Below are 24,617 nucleotides of genomic sequence, written 5' to 3'. Positions count from 1 at the left end.
GTGAATTTTATTTTTCAGTTTTTTAAACTCTAGAATGCTTTGTCCTGTCAGACATGACTTGCATTGTGGCCTTGGTGTTAAATACTTTTCTTAATCAGCTCACTAAAACCAGAGCACAGCCAGGAAAATAAAAAAAGGAAAATTTAAAGTTGTCTTTTCCTTTCTTCCCATTAAACAAAAGTTACACTGGAAATGCTTCATTCAGGGAAGCAGGAAAATCTGATCTTTTGTTGTTAAGTTTCTAAAGAAGATGAAAGCCTTTATTGATTCTAAAGTTTTTCCTACTAAAGAATTGATTATTTATGGGTAGGCCATATGGAATAATGCCTACCCTGGGTTTTAGGCAGTTTCTATATCAAAGAGCCTCTTTCTGTAAACCAGAAAAGAGATGGAAGTAATTGGATATTGCCAGTTAGTATAGAGCATAAACTTAACTTTCATCGTAAAGATCTTATAAGCGTTATTGCATGTTCATTCAGACTAATTGGTTAATGGCTATCTTTATTCATGTATTTTGAAACAGATGAGCTCCGGCAAGAAATGCTGGATGACGCACAGAAGAAACTGATGAACTTAGTAAACAGCACGGAAGGAAAAGTGGACAAGTATGTTTTTGCCTTTTAAACTTTTAAAATATTTTGTAGAGATTGCTTTTATGGTTAACATGTGATTAAATTTTTTTCTTGCCAGTCCTAGAACTTAAACTCAGAGCCTGTGCACTGTCTCTGAGCTTATTTTGCTCAAGACTAGTGTTCTACCACTTAAGCCACAGCTCCACTTTTTGTGTGTGTGTGTGTGTGGGTTATGGGGCTTAGACTGTGGGCCTGGGCACTGTCCCTGAGTTTTTCAGCTCAAAGCTATTGCCCTACCCCAGGAGCCACAGCGACACTTCTGGTTTTCTAGTGGTTAATTAGAGATAAGAGTCTCAGGTTTTTTAATGCCCAGACTGGCTTTGAATCAAAATAGTCAGATCTCAGCATCCTGAGTAGCTAGGATTACAAGCCTGAGGTACCACGCCCAGCCACAGCTCCACTTTTTTTTTTCTTTTTTTGTTAGTCCTGGGGCTTGAACTCAGGGCCTGGGCACTGTCCTTGGCTACTTTTTGCTCAAGGCTAGCACTCTGCCACTTGAGCCACAGCACCACCAACTTTTTCTGTGTATGTGGTACGGAGGAATCAAACCCAGGGTTTCCAAGCATGCTAGGAGAACACTCTACCTCTAGGCCACACAGCTTAGTGTAGCCTCACAGCCCCGCTTTTGTGTGTGTGTGTGGGGGGGGGTGTCATAGGGCTTAAACTCAGCCTGGGCGCTGTCCTTAAGCTCTTCAGCTCAAGGCTATCTCCCTACTCTTGAGCCAAGCCCCACTTCCAAGTTTTCTAGAGGTTAATTGGAGAAAAGAGTCTCAGGTCCTTTTGTGCTCAGGCTGGCTTTGAACCTTGATCCTCAGATCTCAGCCTTCTGAGTAGGTAGAATTACTGGTGAAAGCTAGCCTAGAACCCCCCTGCCTTGCAAGCCCCACCTTTGATGGTCACTCACAGGTAAGAGTTTCACAGCTTTCCTGCCCAGGCTGGTTTTAAACTGAAATCCTTGGATTTCAATCTCTAGAGTAGATCTAGGATTATAGGTGTGAGCTACCAGTGCCTGGATTATATGTGATTAATTTTTTTTTCATGCCTGTGCTTTTGTGCTCAAGGATAGCACTGTACAGCTGTGGTTCACACAGTGCCATTAATCAGAGATGAATCTCATGGACTTTCCTGCCTTGGCTGTCTTTGAACTGCAATCCTCAGATCTCACTATCTGAAATACCTAGAATTACAAGCATGAGCTACCGTTCCCTGCTTATTTGTGATTAAATGTTTAGAGAGCCTTTCTTGTTTATATCTAATAAAATATGTGGGTAATTTTAGTGAAGGCTCAATAGAATAACTTACTTTTTCTATTTTTAAAAGTATTTTTGGATGGGCATGGTGGCTTCTCCTAGCTACTCAGAAGAACTACCCCAGGAGAGTGACCAGGCTGAGTTCAAGTCCCATGACCCACAAAAAAAAAAAGTATTTTTTCCCAACTTACACTTTTTCTTAAAACCATATCAAAGAGTTAAAACATACTAACATGAAGTACTTACAAAATAAAGGACCTGTTTTCCTATTTTTTTTTTTTTGGCCAGTTGTGGGGCTTGAACTCAGGGCCTGAGCACTGTCCTTAGATGTTTCTCAAGGCTAGAGCTCTACCACGTGAGCCACTTCCAGTTTTTTTTCTATGTATGCTGTTTTCCTATTTTTATCCCTTTACTGTCCTTAAATAAACATGGCTTACTCAAAATCCTGAAATCAGTGTGTGTGTGCGCGTGTGTGTGCGTGTGTGTGCATGTGTGTGTGTGTGTGAGTGTGTGTGTGTGTGTATTACCTCATCTAATAAATATATATATTTTTTAATTTACTTTAATTTAATTTTGCCTCTCCTGTGCCTTGAACTCAGCCTAAACATTGTCCTTGGGCTTTTACAAGGCTAGAGCTCTACCACTTGAGCCACAGCACCACTTCTAGCTTTTTTCTATGTATGTGGTACCAAGGAATTGAACCCGGATCTTCGTGCATGCTAGGCAAGCACTCTATTACCAGGCCAAACTCCTGGCCCTCATCTAATATTTTTAAGCTTTGATATTAATAGGAATTTTTTTTCTGGTTAATTGGAGATAAGAGTCTCTCAGTTCTCCGCTTGTGTTCTGCTGGCTTTGAACCCAGGTCCTCAGATCTGTCTTCTCAGTATCTAGTATTACAGGCATGAGCCATCAGTGCCCAGCTTATTAGCAGATTTTTAGTAATTGTGAATAGGAATTCTAAGCCCAAGCTAGCCATGTAAGATGGTCTTTGGTGAGCATCGGCCAGCCAGGGCACCTCCTCAGGTGGCTTACTAGGTTAAAGAAAGTGGGTGGCTGATAAGCGATATTTTAAAAAGTCGTGTTTTTGATTATTTGAAACATTGTTACTTACACTTTTTAAAAAGCTGGAGTTTTTTTGTTCAGTGCCATAAATAACACAGTTCATATGTTTAGTGTTTGGTACACACCACGTTGCATTGGCTTGAGTCGTTTCTGCCTTTGTTTTCATAGAACCCTCATGAGAAACCTCTTCATTGGTCATTTCCACACACCAAAAACTAAGCGCCAGGAAGTGTTACGATTGATGGGAAGCATACTAGGGATTAAAAAAGAAGAAATGGAACAGGTAACTAACCTGACACTGGAATCCATTCTGAATTGTTTGACTATGATAGCATTGGGGACCAAACTTAGAACCTTTTGTATATAACTACCTTCTACTGAGCTCCATTCCTAATCTCATTCTGAACAGACCTACAGTGTGGTACTATCATGGAAACTTGTCCTGTATTGAAGAACAGATATGTTTCATTTGTCTGATACTAGTTAAAATGTTTTGCAATTTATAAGCCAATTCACATATAACATGCCGAAATTTTGAGATATAACCCTGTGTAAAGCTTTCATTTCGATTGTGCAGGAGGCTGCATTTTTATTGTACTCATGTCGTCTGGTAAGCATAGGAAAGTAGGATTTGGACCATGATTTGCTATTACCTGAAATTGTGTTACAAGTAATTCTTCATCTTCTCTCCTTGTACTAGTAGTATTTTTTTCTGTTTTAAAATAATCTTGCAGTTGTTTAGTGAAGATCAAGGAGGTGTTACTAGGTGGATGACGGGATGGCTTGGAGGAGGATCAAAAAGTGTTCCCAACACGCCTTTGAGACCAAATCAGCAATCTGTGCTTAATAGTGTAAGAACCAATTTCATTTCTGCTGAGAATGAACGGTGAAATGATTGTGTACAAAACTCATTTGTAAAGTATCAGATTTCTTTGTAGTTTATCTTGTACCGCCCTTTTATTTTGGGTGGTTCAATAGATCCAGTGAAGAGATCAGCTTCAGGACAACAAGCCAGGTTTAGTCATTTCATTGCATATAGGTTTTATCTGAGTGTGTGTGATATGTGTGTGCGTGCACATGCGTGCGTTCATGCGTGTGTGTTTGCGTGTGTGTGTGTGTGTGTGTGTGTGTGTAGTGTGTGTGGGTCCTAGGACTTTGAACTAGGTGCTAGGCATTATCCTTGAGTTTTTTCACTCAAGGCTAGCGGTCTACCACTTAAGTCACAGCTCTTCTAGAGTTTTGGTAATTTATTAGAGATAAGAATCTTATGAGCTGGGTGCTGGTGACTTGAACTTGATATCTTCAGTGCTACTAATGACAAGAAATGATTAGTACAGTGCTTACCTAGTTTGTGTAAAACCTTGGGTTCCATCCCCAGCAGTTCACAAACTAAGTAAAACAAAACACAAGATTGGAGAACAATGATTAGGCAGGTGTGTGATGATGTGGGTCTGTAATCCCAGTACTTGACAAGTGGAAGCAAGAGATCATGAGTTCAAGGCCAACCTGGAAGGTCTACAGTGAGACTGCCTCAAAAAAAAGAAAAAGGGGGCCGGGAGTTTGGCCTAGTGGTAGAGTGCTTGCCTAGCATGCACGAAGACCCGGGTTCAACTCCTTGGTACCACATACATAGAAAAAAGCTGGAAGTGGTGCTGAGGCTCAAGTGGTAGAGCTCTAGCCTTGAGAAAGTCCAAGGACAGTGCTCAGGCCCTGAGCTCAAGCCCAGGATTGGCAAAAAAAAAAAAAGTCAACAAAAAGAGAAATGTTCATTACTGATTAGAAAGTCCTTAAAGTGAGTGTCATCATCAAAGATTATTCATTAAATTGTTGAAGTTCTGTAACGATTACCATATATCCAAAGCACCACCACTAGCATTTTCAATTATCTATAAAGGTAATTTGAAAAAAGGAGGGGGGAATTAAATGGGATTTTTTTTTAATATTTAATTAGACTAGATGGTGTACTTTCTTAGTTGTCGTGAATGTAGTTTTATTTTTTGAGCATGTCTCACTATGTAGTTGAGGCTGGCCTAGAACTCCTGTTGCCTCAGCCTCTGAGTGATGCCATTACCTACGAGCATGTGTACTACCATGCCTAGCATGAATATAATTTTATTATTTAGTCTAATATATCTTTTTTTCTTAGTCTTTTTCAGAACTTTTTGTTAAATTTCTAGAAACAGAGTCTCACCCATCTATCCCACCACCAAAGCTTTCTGTTCATGACATGAAACCTCTGGATTCTCCAGGAAGGAGGAAACTAGATGCAAACATACCCCTAAATTTTAAAGGTAAAACCAGGTTTTTGTCTTTATTTTCAGAGTTTTTGAAACTCTATAATGTCACTCCCAAAATCCTATAAGACATCAAATACTGGCTTTCTATCTTGTATTTTATATGTTTTAATTAAATACTATGAAACGCTTTCCCTCCGTATATTGAAATAGTTTTCTGCACATGACCACTTTGAATTATTGTTCCTGAAATGGTGGCAGACTAGTTACACTAATTACATCTTCCTGTAACAGTCTTCTCTGTTCTAAGGGTCTTATTTATATTCAGGATGATGACAGTAAGATGAACTAAAATTGCTTCTTTAGTGGAACACTCCTTTTCCTCAAATCTCTATATTTTAGTATAGACTAACAAACGTATATATTGTAATATGTTCTTTGGATTCTATCATGCATCATATAGTTAAATTTGGGTAAAATATCAGAGACGTTATATTTGTTATTTAGTCAATGATATCTGCTTTTCTGAGCTTAGCTAGAAAGATAAAGTGGTAAAACATACCTGTCATATACATAAAAAGTATGGCTGCTGAGTTCAATGAAAAGTCATAACTTTAAGAGGTGTCCTTCATCCTGTATTTGGACGTGTGTCAGAGCTTAGTAGAACCCCAGAATTCTGCTTTCCTAGCATGGCTAGTTGTGATTCACAGGAAAGGCCATCGTGGAGTCCCAAAGGTGAAGGTGATAAAGAAGTATAATGAACTTGTCTCAGTGTTTTCTCTGTCTTAGGGGGCATTTATTCGTTATTTATTTATTGGCTAGCTGTGGGGCTTGAACTCAGGGCCTGGGTGCTGTCCCTGAGCTCTTTTTGTTCAAGGCTAACATTCTACCACTTTGAGCCATAGCACCATTTCCAGTTTTCTGTTGGTTAACTGGAACTGAGTCTCATGGACTTTCCTTCCTGGGGCTGGTCTTGAACTTTGGATCATTAGAATTCACCTTCCCGAGTAGCTAGTATTGCAGGTGTAAGCCACCAACACCCAGCTAGAAGCTCTTTGATTGGCCTCTCCTACTATTGGGACCATCACTTTAAAGAGCCTACTCAGTGAAGCCGTTAGTGGTCTTGGTAAAATGAAAACAATGTTTTTCTAGCCACTAAGACATTAGGCCATAGGCCAAGTACCTGTTCCAGTGGAAGTGAATTGTAAGAAATAAGGTAAACAAGAATTGATTTCAATTATTGAGTACCTAAAAAATAATTAGGTGATATATGTATATATTGTTTTTCCTTCTGATGAATTAGTACTAACTCTACTTATTAGGATTGTAACATGGGAGCCGGTATTTTTCAAGACTGTTGTAACCAATAGGAATCTTTCAGGTGTGTAAGAGAAGAGTTTGCCTTTGGACATAGGTGATACCTTTAAAAGCCTTTATTGTACTCGTGATTAAGGAAAAATAAGTTATTAGCATCCTGCATGAAACATTGAGATATCCTACAAATATTCTTCAATTTCCTGTTCTCTCTTGTTCTTTTTCTTCCTTCTCACTTTTTTTTTTCTTTTTGCCAGCCCCAGGGCTTGAACTCAGGACCTGAGCACTGTCCTTTGGCATTTTCAAGACCTAGTGCTCTACCACTTGAACCCAGAAGTACCACTTCTGGGTTTTTCTATGTGTGTGTTACTGAGGAATCGAACCTGGGTCTTTGTACATGCTAGGCAAGCACTATTACCACTAGGCCAAACTCTCGGCCCCCTCTCACTCTTTTAGATGCCTATAGTTTATATTCTATTGTAGGGTCTATAACCCAGCATATGAATTACATTTAGAAGCCAGTTTGGAAACCCAAAACAGTACTGCTTTTCTTTTTTGTTTATTTATACTACTTTTGGTCAGAAAATTTTTTGAGTTACCAGAAGTGCACTTTAATCAGATTTGCATAAGACAAATTATGGAGGATTTTGGGTTGTTTTTGGGTTTTTGTTGATCATGGGAATTGAACTCAGGGCCTGGGCATTGCCCCTGAGTTTTTCACTCAAGGCTAGCGCTCTGCCACTTGGAGCTACTGAGCTACAGCCTCACTTTTGGTTTTCTGATTGGAATTGGAGATAAGAGTCTTACAGATATTGAACTCGAGTTGGAAGAGGCGAGTCCAGTCTCAAAATGGAGGGCCATGATCCAAAGGAACCAGAGCAGCTGCGGAAGCTGTTTATTGGTGGTCTGAGCTTTGAAACTACAGATGATAGTTTAAGAGAACATTTTGAGAAATGGGGCACACTCACAGATTGTGTGGTAATGAGAGATCCTCAGACAAAGCGTTCCAGGGGCTTCGGTTTTGTGACTTACTCTTGTGTTGAAGAGGTTGATGCAGCCATGTGTACTAGACCCCACAAGGTTGATGGGCGTGTTGTAGAACCAAAGAGAACAGTTTCTAGAGAGGATTCTGTGAAGCCAGGAGCCCATCTAACAGTGAAGAAAATTTTTGTTGGTGGTATTAAAGAAGATACAGAAGAATATAATTTGAGAGACTACTTTGAAAAATATGGCAAGATTGAAACCATAGAAGTTATGGAAGACAGGCAGAGTGGAAAAAAGAGAGGATTTGCTTTTGTAACCTTTGATAATCATGATACGGTTGATAAAATTGTTGTTCAGAAATACCACACTATTAATGGGCATAATTGTGAAGTGAAAAAGGCTCTTTCTAAACAAGAGATGCAATCTGCTGGATCACAAAGAGGTCGTGGAGGTGGATCTGGCAACTTTATGGGTTGTGGAGGAAACTTTGGAGGTGGAGGAGGTAATTTTGGACATGGTGGAAACTTTGGTGGAAGAGGTGGCAATGGTGGTGGGGGTGGTGGCAGCAGAGGAAGCTACGGAGGAGGTGATGGTGGATACAATGGATTTGGAGGTGATGGTGGCAACTGTGGCGGTGGTCCTGCTTATAGTAGTAGAGGAGGCTATGGTGGAGGTGGACCAGGTTATGGAAACCAAGGTGGTGGATATGGTGGTGGAGGAGGAGGATATGATGGTTACAATGAAGGAGGAAATTTTGGTGGTGGTAACTACGGTGGTGGTGGAAACTATAATGACTTTGGAAATTACAGTGGACAACAGCAATCAAATTATGGACCCATGAAGGGGGGCAGTTTTGGTGGAAGACGCTCTGGCAGTCCAGATGGTGGTGGTTATGGATCTGGTGGTGGAAGTGGTGGATATGGTAGCAGAAGGTTTTAAAAACAACAGAAAAAGGGCTACAGTTCTTAGCAAGAGAGAGAGCGAGGAGTTGTCAGGAAAGCTGCAGGTTACTTTGAGACAGTCGTCCCAAATGCATTAGAGGAACTGTAAAAATCTGCCACAGAAGGAATGATGATCCATAGTCAGAAAAGTTACTGCAGCTTAAACAGGAAACCCTTCTTGTTCAGGACTGTCATAGCCACAGTTTGCAAAAAGTGCAGCTATTGATTAATGCAATGTAGTGTCAATTAGATGTACATTCCTGAGGTCTTTTATCTGTTGTAGCTTTGTCTTTTTCTTTTTCTTTTCATTACATCAGGTATATTGCCCTGTAAATTGTGGTAGTGGTACCAGGAATAAAAAATTAAGGAATTTTTAACTTTTCAAAAAAAAAAAAAAAAGAGTCTTACAGACTTTCCTTCCTGAGCTACTTTTGAACCATGGTTTTCAGTTCTCAGGGTCCTGAGAATTAGAGGCATGAGCCACCACATACCCTGTAACAAATTACTATTTAATGTTTAGGAATTGAGATCTTTTTGGACTAGCCTTTAAGTAATTAAAGGCTAGTCCAAAAAGTAGGCCAAATTCCAGCAAAGTAGAATTTGAAAGTTGATAATGGTGATAATGAATTCCACAGTGCAGAGGCAGGCTTCTTGCCACCATTACTAACATTCAGAGGCTTCTTTCAGTTGGGCTTCTTCATGAAGGAGAAAGACAAAATGAATAATTCATGTCTCTGCATTTAGATGGCGCAGCGTCCAGGGCTGGAAGAAGAGCAGATGTGAGCCCTTTCCTGGCTCCCCGGTCCGCAGCCATTCCTCTCATTGATCCCACTGGGCTTGGGCCTGGCGAGCCAGGGCACCCTCTCCTGAAACCCATCTCAGATGTTCTGCCCACCTTTACACCCTTGCCAGTGTCACCTGACAACAGCGCTGGTGTTGTGCTGAAAGACCTGTTAAAGCAGTAGGTAATTTCCAAGCCCCAGACTACGCAGCACTTTAAAGAAAACATGAACACTATGTATATGTATGTTAACACAAAGTGGCCTTTCAGAAGAAGTCATGCATTTGTTCGTAATTGTAATTTCTCTAAATTTAATAAAGATCTTCTTAATGCTTCTAGACATTGCAGACATCAGAGGAGCAAGTGCTTGCTATGCGACCTGCTTTCCTTCTCTGATTTGACCCAATTTAATCTAGAAACACTTGCATTAAAAAAAAAATTATTAAAAAAGAAGGAAAGCCAAAAATACTACTAGCTATCTCTACCAGCTTTATTTCCTCATCTGATTCTCAAGCTCTTCTAAAAATCATCAAGGAATTTGCACAAAAACAAAAGTAGCGACTTCTCTGCCTAGGGAGGAACTCTACTGAAGCACGAATCAATCATCTTCAAAGGACAGACAAGCCGCGAGCAAGTGAGCATGGCTGTTCTCACAAGGTCTTAGGTGCCCTGAGATGGAATGTGTACTTGGCTCTATGCAATCTTGTCCTGTGTATAGATCCACGTGACCTCCACACAGTCAAGACACAATGCAGTTCTTCCATCCCAAGCATCCCTTGAGCTGCCCCCATCTGTCTAGAGCCATGCCTCGGGCCTCCTGCCCTCATCCCGACACTCTCCTCCCGTCAGCAGCTCTGTAACTCCGTGAGATCAAGTGGAATCATACCTTACTTCCCTCTCGAGGTGGATGTGTTTTACTTGGCACAGTTCCTTTGACATCCATCCAAGTTATACTGTGTGGATCAGTAGTTTATTCCTTGTTTTATTTTGCTCTATTCTGGGCCTAGAACCATGGGGCTTCACAAACCTGCAAGGCAGGCTGTCTACCACTGAGCCACACCCCCAATCCAAGTTAATTCTACGTCATTGTCAAGTACATGGTGTGGACATGCTACTTCCTGAGAGCCGAGGGCTCTTCTTCAAGGTGGACGTTTCCTCCCACATGTCACTCTCTGCTGCCGCCGCCCCCACGTGTAATGAGCACTGGCACATAGCCTGTGCATCCGGGTGTTGGGACCCTGCCACGTCACCATGGGCGGGGCAGGCAGGGGCTCCCACCACACCAGCACCAGCTGTTGGAACTGAAGAAGATCAAGAGTTTTCCTTTCCTTTTTTTTTTTTACAAGCCCATCATTAAAAAGTTGTGACTTGAAGCTTAGTTTTATCAGGATGTCCATTTTCTATCCGTTGCTGAAGTTGTACATTTAAAAGATATTTCTTGCAGATTTTGTAAATTTAGACATGCCTTTAAGAGAGAAACATTTGTATAGCAAGGAAAGGTGAAAATGAGACCAACCTAAACATGTAAATAGAGCTGACTCTGGCCAAGCTAAATCTGGCTGTAAATTTTGCTATAAGGAATTATATATTTCTAATATATTTAAAAGATTGACAGTTGTGATTCTGTTCACGGTTACAACTTATTTTTTGGAAAATGAACAGAAAATGCTGCTCCCCACATCACTGTCTCTTCAGCTAACTTGTTTACATTGCCATCCTAAAGGAAGTTGTCAAATTCTACGGCAGTCCAGATGCGCCTTAACTTCCTATACAGGGTTGCCTCCCAGCCACCCACTGTGAACATCTGCTGTGGAAGTGCATTCCCTCCGTGCGTTCACCCTGTGGCGCACGCTGGCCTAGCCACACAGCTCGCCCTTTGCCCTGCACCACATGGCTGTCTGCAGGCCATGAGCTAACCTGCCTCGAGAGAGAAGAATATGCCACAGCTTGAGGCCACCTCTGTTGAGTGGCCATCCATTTTCCACCATGAATAAACTGCAGAATCCCAAACCATTGTTAAGTTGAAGGAAATCTGTATTCACATAGATTCTTTCGACATATTTCTAAGCATTGACTATCCTGAATTACGTTCTGCGTGCTGCTGAAGCTTCCTTTCAGGGTAGAGCAACTGCAGTGCTGGCTTCTAAGCTAAACAAAACATGTGTGGCCCTTCATTTTGAGAAAATTGAACATGTGAAAAGTGTTATAATTTGAAAATGAGATGTGTGGAGGGTATTTAAGTACTGTGTTATCATATTTGAAATGCCTTGTTGACATTTTAAGTATCTCCTTCCCTGACCAAAACGACCTGTTGCTTCCTCCTGCAGCTTACCTGAGTGCAGAAGCTGTGAAAGACAGCTTGTCCATGCAGATCGTGCAGGGCCTCTCACGTGGCTGCTGTTTAGTGTGTGTCCTGGCCTGGTCGCTGTAGCACCTAATGTTTCGTTGTATGGTTGAAACTATAGCTCACTGCTTTGCAGACTAAGTGTTCGTTGATCTAAACCATACATAACTCATTGACCTTCCTGAAACTAAATTGCTTCAGAGATGAGCCATCTGCTAAAGGAAGCTTCTCAGAGAGCAGATGGGGGAGGCACATGACCTGCATGCTAGCAGTAGGACCCTGCTCACAGCACCTTTCAGTACTGCAGTATTGTAACAACCAGGATTCCTTTGTTTCTCTGAACTTAGCAGAATGTGTGGTTGAACTTTGCCTCAGCTTCCAGGGCTTTCCACAACATTCCTGGTGGTTTTTTCCAATAGCATTAAATATACTACAGAAAATTTCACCGAGCCATTGAAGTTGACTTTAATGTAATACAGTATCTGATGGGTTTGTAAATTTCAGTTACTGAACATTCTTTCTTGGAGGAGGGCAATACTGGGGACTAAATGCAGCCCCATGTTTGCTTGGCAAGCACTGTGCCTCCTGAGCCACACCTCCAACACTTTTTGCCTTTAGTTATTTTTCAGACCCTCTTGTGCAGCTGTACAGGTGAGCCTGCCATGAAGGGCTTGTTCTTTTGAGATAGGGTCTGTGAGGTAACTTTCCTTCCCCGCTGGTTTGAATCATGATTGTCTCAGCTCTACTTCTCACGTGGCTGGGATTAAAGGTGTAAAACCATCCCACCCTCTTCCTCAACTCCTCCCTGCTTGTAGGAGTTTGGGGCACTAAACAAGTCCACAAGGAAAAAGAGCTTTCTTGAAAGTTATAACATTTAAGCCCCTGTATAAAGTCATTATTTTCTTTTAACCTTTCAATGGTTAGTTTTGAGGGACAGAAAGAACTGAAAATCCTTATTGAGTTGCGAGCAGAGCAAGCCCTGCCACCGCTTCTGAGGCTAGCCGCTGATAAGCTGACTAGAACGCTCACCAGGCTTCAAGGTGTTTGGATTTTTTTTTTTTTAAACTAATGGTGTTTTGCAAGCATCAGCATATTTAAGACATCTTCCCTCAACAAAAATTTATCTTTAATTTTTGTAAATATCAAGTAAACTGGGTGATATTTATTTTACATATTCCTCTGGGGAGAATGTAATTTTAATGTTCTGACATTTGTGATTATTTGTCAGTCTCTATTTGTTAACTTATTAAGGTTTTGCTATTTAAAATGGATCAATTGTCTGATTTATATAGGAAAATAACTGAAAAATTTTCAACCCAACCTCAAGATTAGATTGTTTTATAGAGAACTAAGGTCAATGCATTTTTTTTTAATTTCTCAGGAGCACTGCAAGAAGAAAAAAAACAATATTCCAAATAAAAATGATATATGTAAGTTGGCAATGTCTTCATTCACAATTAAAAAAAAAAGTTTTAGCAAACAGCTGCTGCCTTTTTCTTGAGGAGAAATGGTTTGCACATGTTGTTTATAGCCTAGCCGCTCCACTACTGAAGCTGAGGGCCTCAAGTGCTCGCCGGATGTGTGCTGTTAGGATTCTCTTGGCGCCTTGGAAACTTTAAATATGGACAAGTTGAGATTCTCAAGATTATGCATGAAGAGCAAGCCTGGGAGGTTTTTGTTGGCCTTTTTTCCCTTTCGTCTCCAAAAGTGTTGCATGGTGGCTATGCAACTTGAGTGCTGGCAGGATTGAAGGGTGGTTTTAAAGTTGACAGTGTGAGGTTATGATTTTGACCCTCTATAGGTGACCTTTCACCATATTTATCTCTGAAATGAGACAGTCCCTACCTAGTAACCCTTATAAGGTTATAAGAACATTCATTTATCACTCATATTAGATGGATGGATGGATGGACAGACGGATGGATGGATGGACGGATGTACCACCCTAAGAAATGTTTTCTGAAGACTAGTTCCAGACAGGGCAGAGAAGATATGATCATTACTACCCTAAAGAGGAGGAGACTGTTTTTGTGGGGTGCTAATGAAGATCGGACATTTCCAGAAGGTGAGAGGTCAGTATGAAGAAGATAATGGGTGTGGTTTCTGGTTTAGGCTAGAGCAGTGTAGGTGGCGTGGTGGGAGCAAAGCCAGTTGTTAAGTGGGTGAGGGCAAGTGCGCTCAGGGTTTGCAAACAGCTGCTGGAAAGCAGATCAGGGAGATTAGTCCGGTAGGAAAGAGATCATGTGCAACACTTACAGGAAAGGCAGCTGAAGAGAGGCTGGAAGCAGGAGGAACCGGGGGCAGCACCTGTGGAGGGGCAGGGTGCCAGGGGCAGGTAACTGGCCACAGGGCCACTGAGGGAGTTTTCCTCAGGTTTGAGGTAGGAGAAATTCAGTCAAGGAGATGGTCGTATCTGAGACATCTGAGAAGTACTTTTGGGGGTCTCTGCAAAGTATTGGGGAGTCTTGATGGGCCTACCAGGCAGATGGGAGGAGCAAGCTGGCAAATTAAATATAGTTAAAAACCAAATGGCTCTGGCCTCAACCAATGTTCGCAGAATACACATATTGCTAACTTGAACCTTGTCCTCCTATCCTGGGGCCTTAGGTCAAGTGGACAGTGATGTAGCTGAGGGTTTTACAGCATTTACTGTCAACATTTTAATATATCCTGTAAATTAGTAAACCATTATAACTGCAACAATGTTTGTCTTGGAGATAAAGAACAATTCAAAAATGTGAAGGCAGACATTTGAACCATTTGATGGTTTTCTGCCTTCACTCCTAAAATGGAATCTTCCTGGGAGCTGTTGTGGGCTAAAGATATTCATACTTTGCACAGTCGTGATGTTTTAACTGTGACAATATTCAGCTGTGACTCTTACATAAGTGCACTTTGGCTCCCAGTACTCTAACTCTGGTGAACAGTTTCTGTTCACCAGTCACAAAATTGTAGTGATTTGCAAATATTTGTGAGCTTTATATTTTATTAAAAGTTGTTTCCTAGCCATCCCATTACACTCTTTAAAGCACGTAAGACACAAGGCAGTTACTTGCACAGGCTCATACCTGTAAACTCAGGAGGTTGAGGCTTGAAGGATTATAGTGTGAGGCCAACCTAGGAAGAAAAGTTTGCTAGACTGCACTTCCAAAAACCAGGCTGGAGACATGATTCAAGTGGAAGTGTCATCCTAGCAAGCAAGCCAGGCAAGTGGGAGGCCCTAAGTTCAAACCCCAGTATCAGAGAGAGAGAGAGAACAAATAAAAGAAAAATCTAAGACATTATTCTTTGCATATGAGGCTTATATTCGTGGAAGATGCTTGAATGTGAGAGGAAGTATCACAAAACTGAGCCAGGATCCATGTGGGTCCTGAGATGCCTGCACTTGCCAGGAGCAGGATCCCCCCAGATGGTGCAGGGAGACGCAAGTGCTTTGAAAGAATTCAAGGCAAAGCAGTAAGCTGGCTGTGAGGGTCCTCGACAAACCCACCGCTGTGAGTTAGCACCTTAATCTCTGTCCAAGGAACTTAAAGGCCCTTGAATAAAAGGATGATGGTGATAAAGTTGCAAATTCTAGATTAGTGAGGTCATTCTTCTTTTATTATTCTTTAAAAACATAATGGGATATTTAGTCTGAAAGTTTTAAAGGTCGTTTTGAAGTTTTCTTCTTGAAGCACTTCCATGCGCATGCAAACTTATTACTGGGAGACTGAGATGCATGCCATCAGTTTCTTCAACCGGAAGCTCCTATGTTTAAAAAAAAAACCCAACAACAAAAAACAGTGAGGCCGCTGGCTCATGCCTGTAATGCTAGCTAATCAGGAGGCTGAGATCTGAGGATCAAGGTTCAAAGCCAGCTTGGGCACAAAAGGACCTGAGACTTTATCTCCAATTAACCTCTAGAAAACGGGGAAGTGGGGCTTGGCTCAAGTGTACAGCGGTAGCTCAGGAACAACGCCCAGGCCAAGTTCAAATCTCATGGCCCACCAAAAAAGAACCCCACAGAATGTTGGGGAAGAAAAGTCACAGAATTACTACTTACAGAACTGCTTTTGTTTTCACATATATGTTTTTTCTATTGTGACATTTTTATTACTGTTATCGTGCATGTGTGTGCATGTGTGTGTGTGTGTGTGTGTGTGTGTGTGTGTGTTTAATGTGAAATACTGGAAACGTTTAAGAGTGAAAAAATATCATGAAGGAAAATGGCTATGGCAGAATGAAGCAGTCAACAAATCCTTGTAAAAAGTAAGTACAAACCTAAAATTGTCACAAACACAACCCCCCCCCAAAAAAAAAACATTTAGAGGGTGCTGGAAGTTGACACAAAATGGAAAATTACTTTTGGAAACCTTGAGCTTCAGGTGAGAACTTTTGAGGCCCAGGGCTTTCCATAAATGCTACAATGTAATCTAGAATTTTGTTTTCACACAGAAATGACAAAGCCAAGAGGAAAGTATGGCATAGCAACACAGCAGAGACTATGGGCCTAGATGTCGGATTTGGCTCATAATTCCTTAAAGTGTGATTGCAAATAGAAACATTTTGTTTTGTTTTTAAGAATATAGAATAAGATTCTAAACATACTCATTCAGCATGACATTGCATGTTTATTCACTTTTATGAACTCAACATACCACCTTTTCTGAAGAATTAAAAGTATTTTATTAAAATATGTATACATGCTGTGGCTTCTCACAAACTTCACTGCCCAGCCTCCCACTGAAAACTTCAAAACCTACCATTGAGTTCAGTAGAAGAGTCAGAGTTTAGTCATTGGAACAGAAAAACACTTTTTTGAGGTGAAATTATTTTTGTGGGAGGGAGGGTTTAACTCAGGACTACAGACTTGCTAGGCAGGTACTTTATCTTGTCAGCTGCATCCCAACCCTCAAACTGGTTCATTTAGGCTGGAGCCAGCCTAGACCATAATCCTCCTATTTATACTTTCCATGACTGGAATGACAGCTGAATGCCATTGCACCTAGCCTTTTAATTGACTGAGATGGGTTTCATGAGCATTTTTCCCAGAGTGCCCTCTCATCACTGTCCTCCCAGTCTCAGCCTCCAGGACAGCTAGGATTACAGGCAGTGAGCCACATGCCTGCCTTTGTTTTGATATTTTTATTAGTTCCCCAGAAGAGAACTAGTTACCTTCCCTTCGTGTCTAAATCAGCAGAGGAAACAAGCTTGGGTTCATTGTTCCAGAGAGTTGGAACATTTGGGTGTACAGAGCAAGAGAGAAGTTGGGGATTGGTGTGTGGGGCTTATTAAAGTCATCTTGACAATGAATGGTGACTGTCAAAGCAGTGGGGCCCAGTGGAAGCAGGGTGCTGGGCAGAATATGAGGGGACTCTGGTTAGGGCTGGAGAAAATCCAGGGAGAATTAGGACGAGAAGGCAGTGTAGTCACAGGTGAGGATACTTGAGGGCACTGGGTGAGCAGGCGCCAGGAAAGGCTGCTCTACGTGACATGCAATCATCCAGCCATGGGGAGCACCGTGTTGGGTGGCTGCGAGGATTCTGGTAGGTAGTGGAGGAGGGGCTAGGTGAGGAGGTCACTGCGGTTCATTGAGACAAAAGGAGAGAGCTTCCTAAGCAGCAGACAATGGGACCGGCCAGGAGGGGAAGGCACAGCAGAGTACTGCCCACCCCTGGATTCAGGTATTGGCTGGCATTTTATTTTTCTGATGTTTTGGGCCAAACTGGATAATACAAGAATTGAAAGAATTTAAGAAGAGAGAAAGGGGCCCAGGGAGAGAGAGAAAGAGAAAGACAGTGAGAGGGAGGGAGGAAGAGAGAGAGAGAGAGAGAGAGAGAGAGAGAGAGAGAGAGAGAGAGAGAGAGAGAGAGAGAGAGGGGGGGGGGGGGGAGGGAGGGAGGGAGGGGCGGGCCCAAGAAGTCCTGGAGTGTTCTGGGGGGAGCTAAGAGTAAGGAAGAAAAACAACCATGTAAGTCAGAGAAAAATGCTTGGTAAACTAGAAAGATTGAGGACTCCAAAATAAATAGGCCTGCTGGGGCTGCAGTTTGCACTGTTTATCATTCGTGTAGCTCTAGTTTCCTGAGGACCTTTTTTCTCTTTTCTTCCTCTTTCCTTTTTTTCCTCCTCTTCCCTTCTATTCTTTTTTTCTTTTTCATTTTCTCTCTTTCTCCCATCCATCTACCCTCTCTCCCTTCTATCCCTCCTTCCTTCCCTCCATCCTTCTTCCTCTCTCCTTCCCACTCTTGTCTTGAGGATAAAATCCACGATTTTTTCCAGGCTAGGAAAATATCATACCACTGAACTGCACCCCAGCCCAAAGTCCTATTGCTTTATCTGCAAGAAGGAGAGTTTCCTTCACAGGCTTTGAGTGAGGCTCAAAGAAGAAGGTGTGCAGAATCTAGAGCCAGGGTAGACATTCATAGCACACGTTCTGTTTCCTGATTTTCATTTACTCTTCTAATGGTGTGGGGTACAATTCTTCTGGGGTAGTGGAAAATAGTCATGAGTTAGTATTTTCAAAGTATATCCATATCAACATGCAGTTTTGTGAGTTTCCCCTGCACTTGTCTAGCAGCCATTGCTCAGGGAAGAAGTTGGCCTTCTGTGAAACCAGGAAGAATGATTGTGTCTACCAGATGCCGGGAGTTCAGGCAGATGTTGGGTCTCAATTTTGCAACTGTAAAAGCAAAACACCTAAAGAGAAGGTGGTCTGTGGAATTCAAAAGACTCCCTTCTTGTGAAAACCAGACTTGCTAGACCTGGAGCAGGGAGGCAGCTCCTGAGCTGACTGATCAGAATGTTTAGGTTTTTTCTTCAAATTTTAATGAATTAAATGATGTCATTTAATGATGCCTTAACTTTTTCTGCTAGCATTCGACTACTTGTTTGCTCAATGCTAGCCCTCTGTCACTTTGAGCCACAGGTCCACTTGCAGTTTTCTGGTGATCAACTGGTGTTGATGGGGACTTTCCTGTTCAGGCTGGCTTTGAAACACAATCCTCAGATCTCCTCCTCCTGAGGAGATGGAGTGCCGGGCACAGCAGATAACCATTTAATAAGGACATATGTAAAACACTGCTCTTGGTTAAGAGGAATGAACAAGTGTGCGAGACAGCTTGTGTTACCGCGGGTTTCATTGAGAGTTGAGTAGGAGCTGAGAAGATCCCGTGGCTACATTGGGTCATGGGCTACAGGAGCACCCATTGGAAGAACTGGGTTGTTTGTGAGCACCATTAGCTCCTACCTGTAATCCTAGCCACGCAGGAAACTGAGATCTGAGAAGCACAGTTTGAAGCCAACCTGGGCAGGAAAGTGTGTAAGACTCATCTCTAGCCAACAAAAATCCACCACTGGAGTAAGCTGTGACTCAAGTGGTAGCGTGCCCTCAGGTAGTGTCCCCTCAGGGACAGCCCCCAGGTCCTGAGTTTAAGCCCCAATACCAGCACAAAACAACAACAACTGGGCTCTGGGAAGAGAAGAGAGCAGTCCTTGCTTATCCTTGAGGAATGTTCACACCAAGCCCCGGTGATGGGCAGAACCAAACCCTATATAGTGTGCGGGTTTTCCGCCCCATCTGAAATGTAATTTATGATGCTTGCTTTTTTTCTTATAACACACACTTGTTTCATGAAATCCAGGTCTACACATGCAAAAACAAGGTAGGTAATAGAACACTACTAGCACCCAGAAAACCCCCTGTATTCCCTCTCAGTCAACTACCTCACCCTGAATTTTCTCTAAACAAAGTGGTCCAGTATATACCCTCCTGTCTTATGTTTTCTTTTTTTGTCATTGGTTTCACTTTATTATTTGCCCACTTTTTAAAAAGTCCTTTGTGCTGGGAGCTTGGCCTAGTGGTAGAGTGCTTGCCTAGCATGCATGAAGACCGGGTTCGATTCCTTGGTGCCACATAAATAGAAAAGGCTGGAAGTGGTGCTGAGGTTCAAGTGGTAGAGTTCTAGCCTTGAGCAAATCCAAGGACAGTGCCCAGGCCCTGAGTTCAAGCCCAGGACTGGCTTGATCCTTATCAATGGATCTTAAGGTTGGTTATAATCTTTTTCTACTATGAGCAATGGGAGGCATTCAGGCATGGCAAACCATCCTAGGATAATTGAATGCATAATTAAATAGCATAAGGACCCTCCATTTCAATGACTATTACCATGGTGCTGTTCTTGGTCCCTGTAGCTTGTTTTTAGAGTAGGAAAAATAAATTATGAAGCTTACAAAACAAGCTGGCTACTCATGGCTTATATTTGGAATCTTGGCTACTCATGAGGCTGAGATCTGAGGTTCGCGTGTTGAAGCCAGCCTAGGCAGGAAAGTCTGTGAGATACCTGCAATTAACCACCAAAAAGCCAGAAGTGGAGCTGTGACTCAAGTGCAAGGGCACTAAGCTGAGCAAAATAAGGACCAAGAAATGAGTACTTGAAAGGGAAAGGGGAAAGGGAAGAGAGGTAGAAGAATGAATGGGGAAATGAGTAGACTGCAGGTGAGGATACTGAAGGGATGACACACGCTAAGAAACATTGGATACAATCATTGCTTTAGTCCTGGGTTGCTGGTGGCTCATGCATGTAATCCTAGCTACTCCCAAGGCTGAGATCTGAGGATCACAGTTCAAAGCCAGCCTGGGCATGAGAGTCACTGAGATTCTTATCTCCAATTAAGCACCAGGAAGCCTGAGGTGGCACTGTGGCTCAAAGTGGTAGAGCCCTAGCCTTGAGCTGAAGAGCTTAGGGACAACCCTGAGTTCAAGCCCCATGACCAACAACAAAAAAAAAAAAAAAAAAAAAAAAGGAAAAAAAAAAGGCTTCACTAAATGGCAAAAAAAAAAAAAAAAATCAATCTTAACCCCAAAATTGAGGAAAGTGAGTGAGGGAAGGGGTGGGGAGGGGGGGTGAGAATGTTGAAAGGGGGACACTGATCAAGGGCTCTAGTCATAAACTACTTCTGTTGAATGGTGACTTCTTTGTACAATTACTTAAAATTTAAAAATAACATTTAAAGAAGACTAGATTAAAGCTGTCAACTTTGGAGGCTCGGTGAGATAGCTTGCCCAACATCTCTTACGTGCACCTCCATGAAATGGGGGTACAGAAGGCTCCTACCTGTGTGTCCCCCAGAGCCCCAAAATAAGATGTCCACAGGGGAAAGGCTGGACCACGCCACAGCCCAGCAGCGGGCAGCTCGTACACAAGGAGACTTGAGTAGAATTTAATTCCACAAGGGAGGGGGAGGGAGAGAGGGGGGAAGAAAAAGAAGGAAGAAGGAAGAAAGGAAGGAAAGAAAGAAGGGAGGAGGAAGAAAAGAAGGGAGGAGGAAGAAAAGGAAGCAGAGGAGGAAGGAAGGAAGGAGGAGGGGAGAAGGAAGCAAAAGGAGGAGAAGGGAAGGGAGGGAAGGGAGAAAGAAGGAAGGAGGAAGGGAAGAAGGAAGGAAGCAAAGGAAGGAGGAAAGGGAGAAGGAAGCAAAGGAAGAAAGGAAGGAAGGAGGAAAGGGAGAAGGAAGGAGAGAAGGAAGGGAAGGGAAGGAGGAAGGAATGGAAGGCGAGAAGGGGGAGGGAAAGGGGACATAAAGGCTCTTCCGCTTTCTCCTCTGGTCTTTTTCAAATCACCTCCTCGGCACGATCGTTTTCAAGGTGAGGGACCCTGGCGTGGCCAGGGAGAGGCGGGGGTGAGGGCCAGGAAGGCAGGCCACCTCCCCGCTTAGCTCTGAGTCCAGGCGGGGCCCCATCCCCGCGCCCTTCCTCGGCCGTCTCTCTCCTCTCTGTCACGGCCCCGAGCTTCCCATGGCTGCCGCTGCGCCGGTGCGGAGTTCGAGTCCCACCCGGGGATCGGCGCACGGCGCCTCCTCCCAGTCCCGCCCCGGGGCCCAGCCCGGTCCCCCGCCCCCTCGGCCGCCGAGGTGCTCCCCGCCCTCCCAGCGCGAGCCCTCGGCGCTGGCAGCCGCCCCGAGATTGCGGCGAGGGGAGTCTAGCCAGTTGGTGCGCGCTGTAATCTGAACCAGCTGCGTCCAGACGGAGGCCCCCATTTGCATTGTTTAACATACTTAGAAAATGAAGTGTTCATTTTTAACATTCCTCCTCCAATTGGTCTAATGCTGAATTACTGACGAGGGCTAAGCGGAACCAGGTGCTCGCTCCCGGGGCTCAGCGGCTCCCAGCACCCCGGCGCGCTCCCCCCTGCCGCGGCCTGGCCGCCGCCCGCTCGGCCCGGGTGGGATCAGATCGCCCGCGCGAGCTCCGCCGCCAGCCCAGCCGAGCCGGAGCCGGAGCCCGAGCCGGAGCCCGAGCCCTATCCCAGCGCAGACCCCGCGGCGGTGCCGCCGCCAGCTAACCACGTCCCGCCTCGCCGCCTCGCGCGCGCGCATCTGCATCTGGGACATGCCGGCGTTGAGAAGGTGGGTTCAGAGCGCCGGCCTTCCCTTTCCTCAACCAGGGGCTGGAAAGTTTATTGAAAAAAGAAGAAAAAAGAACAAACCACCCCCCAATCCCCGGTGGGTGGGCAATGGTCACGGCTGGGAGTCAGGCCGAGTCCGGGGACTGGGAAAGACATTAGCTAGTGATGCAATGGTGCCGTTGATTATAAAAAGCTGCCCGGGGCCGGGAGTGGGGATCGTGTAAACCGCGGCGGAGCGCGATCGGCGGAGGACGAGGAGGAGGCGAGGAGCGCCCGGGGCCGCGCGCCTCCCGCCCGGCGTCCGGGAAAGGGGCGGCCGCTCGGTGCGCGCTTGGGGGAGGACGCGATCTTCTCTCGCACCCGGGGATCGGCCTCTCCGGGTCACTCGCCACCGCCACGGACGGGCGGCGCGCCCGGGCTGCTTCTGCCTTATGTCCGTGTGGGCTTCGCCAAGGGCATGGGACCCAGAAATTTCGAGCCAATGAAAATCGGGCACCGCGGACCGAGGCGCATGTGAGCGACTGTCTTGCTCGTGGGGTCTCCGAGCGGCGCGCGCTTGACAACCAAACCCAGTCGTTCATGCAAGTGAATGTGCGCGCGGGTGCGCGTGTGTGCGCGTGGGTGAGGGTGTGTTCCGGGATGGGCTTTGGTAACCGGCCTGTCTCCATGCGAAAGGCTAAGCTGCAGTTATTGTCATCCTGGACTGGGACTCGGTACCTCGACACAGCAGGCGGTGCTGATACTTGGTTGTTCTCCGGGCTTTCTTTGCTTTGTAGGATGGTGCACGACCTGGGCCGAGTCACCTGAACCCCAGTTCCAGGGAACGGTTAGACGCGGTGAATGTCTTCCCGCTCCGGTGTTAGCTATCGTTAGTTCAGTTTTTGCAGTTTTCTGACAAGGTGCAGTCATTCCGGATGCTGTGGGCAGACTTCTTGGATAATATTTCCTTTTGGAAACACTCCATTGCCTGGAGCTTATTTGGGCCCCAGGACCTAGCCAAAGCTCTTCCAGGAGGTTGGGCTTGGGGTTTGACTGTCTGAGGGCTGCTTCTAGCCAAAGGAAATGGGGAGCAGGAATGGGGGGCTGTGTGTGTGTGTGTGTGTGTGTGTGTGTGTGTGTGTGTGTGTGTGTGTGTGTGTGTGTGTATGAGCAGGACTTTTCCACCCGTTCTTGAGGTCCCCAGCACGCAGTCAGCCTGTTCTGTCTCCAACGTAAACGAGACAGGATTTTATAACCATCCGAAAGAGAAGTTCATGGGAAGAAACAGGAAAGCATTGAAATTCATAATACACAGACTGGAAAATAAATTGTGTTATTGTTCTTTCATTCCTTCCAGCTATAAATCTGGCTGTTGCAGATATGTAAAAAGAAAAGCCTTAGGATTTGGCTGTGCGCTTTATAAGGTCAGGGCTGTCTGCAGTGCTGGAGTACCTGGCTCCCGCTGAAGTTGAAAACTTGTAGACATTTAGAGTGTTCATCCTCTGTACTGAGAATGGAGATCCTGGGCTTGCAGATCTGCTCTCCCTAGCTGTCACCTTAAGTTGGGGCCCTCAGGGTCCCCAGATGGCTGTTTTACCTGGGTCTTGTGTTATGGATGGATATGAGTGAGCTTTGTAATCTATGGACTCGCTGTAAAGAAGGAAGGATTGGAAAGTCTGCATGCAAGTAGCAGTAATGGGTTACAGAACCCAGCCAGGCTCTAGATCCATGGCCTGGCTGAAGCCATCAAGATCACTTCTGAAAGGAAGTCTTCTCTGACCTGCCTGTCTGGGGCCTCGGCTGAGTGCAGACGCTGCTCGGGTGGGTGAGTTTGTACTGGATCCTGTGAACACTAATACATTTGCCTAGACTTCAGATTTCTTCTCCTTTCACTGTTTCTAGGTGTACAGTTCAGGGTTAGTTCAGTTGGTTCACTTGGCTGAAAACTCTTTGCATCTTGCAAAACTGAAGCTTGGGAGCCATTAAGCAACCACTTCCTCTTCTCATCCCCCAGACCTGGCCACCACCTTTCTGTTCGGTCTCTATGAGTTGGACAACTCAAGCTACCTCCTATGGGTGCAATTTTACATTCATTTGTTTTTGTTTTATTTTGTTTTTGTGCTGGAACTGGGGCTCGAACTCATGGCCTGGGTGCTGTCACTTTACTCTTTTTTTTTTTTTCTCAAGGTGTTCTCTACCACTAGAGCTACAGCTCCGCTTCTGGCTTTTTAGTGCTTAATTGGAGAGAAGAATCTCACAGCCATTCCTTCCTGGGCTGGCTTCTAACTGTGAGCCTTAGATGGCAACCGTGTGTGTGTGTGTGTGTGTGTGTGTGTGTGTGTGTGTGTGTGTGTGTGTGTTCCTAAATATTGTGTCAGGGTTCATGCATATTGTTAAACCTCTCTCTCATCTTTCCTTTTCTTTTGAGATGAACTTCTTTCTGTGTTGGCCAAGATGTGATCTTCCTATCCCAGCCTTCTAGGTAGCTGGGACTCAGGATGCCCTACCATGCCCACATTTCCATGTTATGTCACCATTTCCAATTTAAACCCAGCTTCTCAGGAGATGGAGATTAGGGGGATTGTGGTTTGAATCCAGCCTGGGCAAAAAGTTAGGGTGACTTTCAAATCAACAAAGAGCTATGTATGATGGCATGTTCCTGGGGTTCCAGGCACAGGGGAAGTGTATAGACAGGATGACAATCCTGGGAAAAA

General features: G+C 44.2%; 3 protein-coding genes across 5 annotated transcripts in view; all 3 read left to right on the top strand.

The window, feature by feature from the left end:
* The window catches only part of Trip11 (thyroid hormone receptor interactor 11), a 67,547-nt gene extending 58,006 nt beyond the window's left edge, over window positions 1-9,541 (top strand). Inside the window, 5 exon segments of the mRNA XM_090344722.1 lie at window positions 524-605; window positions 3,116-3,230; window positions 3,682-3,798; window positions 5,094-5,238; window positions 9,165-9,541. Coding sequence (XP_090200848.1) covers window positions 524-605; window positions 3,116-3,230; window positions 3,682-3,798; window positions 5,094-5,238; window positions 9,165-9,385 — 680 coding nt within the window. The 3' untranslated portion in view covers window positions 9,386-9,541.
* On the top strand, window positions 7,316-8,797 carry LOC150054830 (heterogeneous nuclear ribonucleoprotein A3). Its single transcript, XM_090344721.1, has one exon. The coding sequence runs from the start codon at window positions 7,345-7,347 to the stop codon at window positions 8,416-8,418; it is 1,074 nt and encodes a 357-aa protein (XP_090200847.1). The 5' UTR covers window positions 7,316-7,344; the 3' UTR covers window positions 8,419-8,797.
* An 11,941-nt stretch (window positions 9,542-21,482) lies between the features above and the next one.
* Fbln5 (fibulin 5) overlaps window positions 21,483-24,617 on the top strand; it is a 61,910-nt gene continuing 58,775 nt past the window's right edge. For 2 of the 3 annotated variants that reach the window (XM_090344715.1, XM_090344716.1), the window contains exon 1: window positions 21,483-21,925. In XM_090344715.1, coding sequence (XP_090200841.1) covers window positions 21,909-21,925 — 17 coding nt within the window. In that variant the 5' untranslated portion in view covers window positions 21,483-21,908. Of the gene's footprint in view, window positions 21,926-21,973; window positions 22,438-24,617 lie in introns of those variants that run through there. The other variant, XM_090344714.1, reaches the window with a different exon arrangement.

This window comes from Megascapheus bottae, chromosome 14 (assembly GCF_031878675.1).
Source record: "Megascapheus bottae isolate mThoBot1 chromosome 14, mThoBot2.hap1, whole genome shotgun sequence".
NCBI lineage: Eukaryota > Metazoa > Chordata > Mammalia > Rodentia > Geomyidae > Megascapheus > Megascapheus bottae.
Note: the sequence above shows the minus strand (reverse complement) of the source record. Positions and strands in the feature narration are given on the sequence as shown.

What these genes read in the sequence shown, in the direction of transcription:
- LOC150054830 (XM_090344721.1), top strand. Translation starts at nt 7,345, where the DNA reads ATGGAGGGCCATGATCCAAAGGAACCAGAGCAGCTGCGGAAGCTGTTT.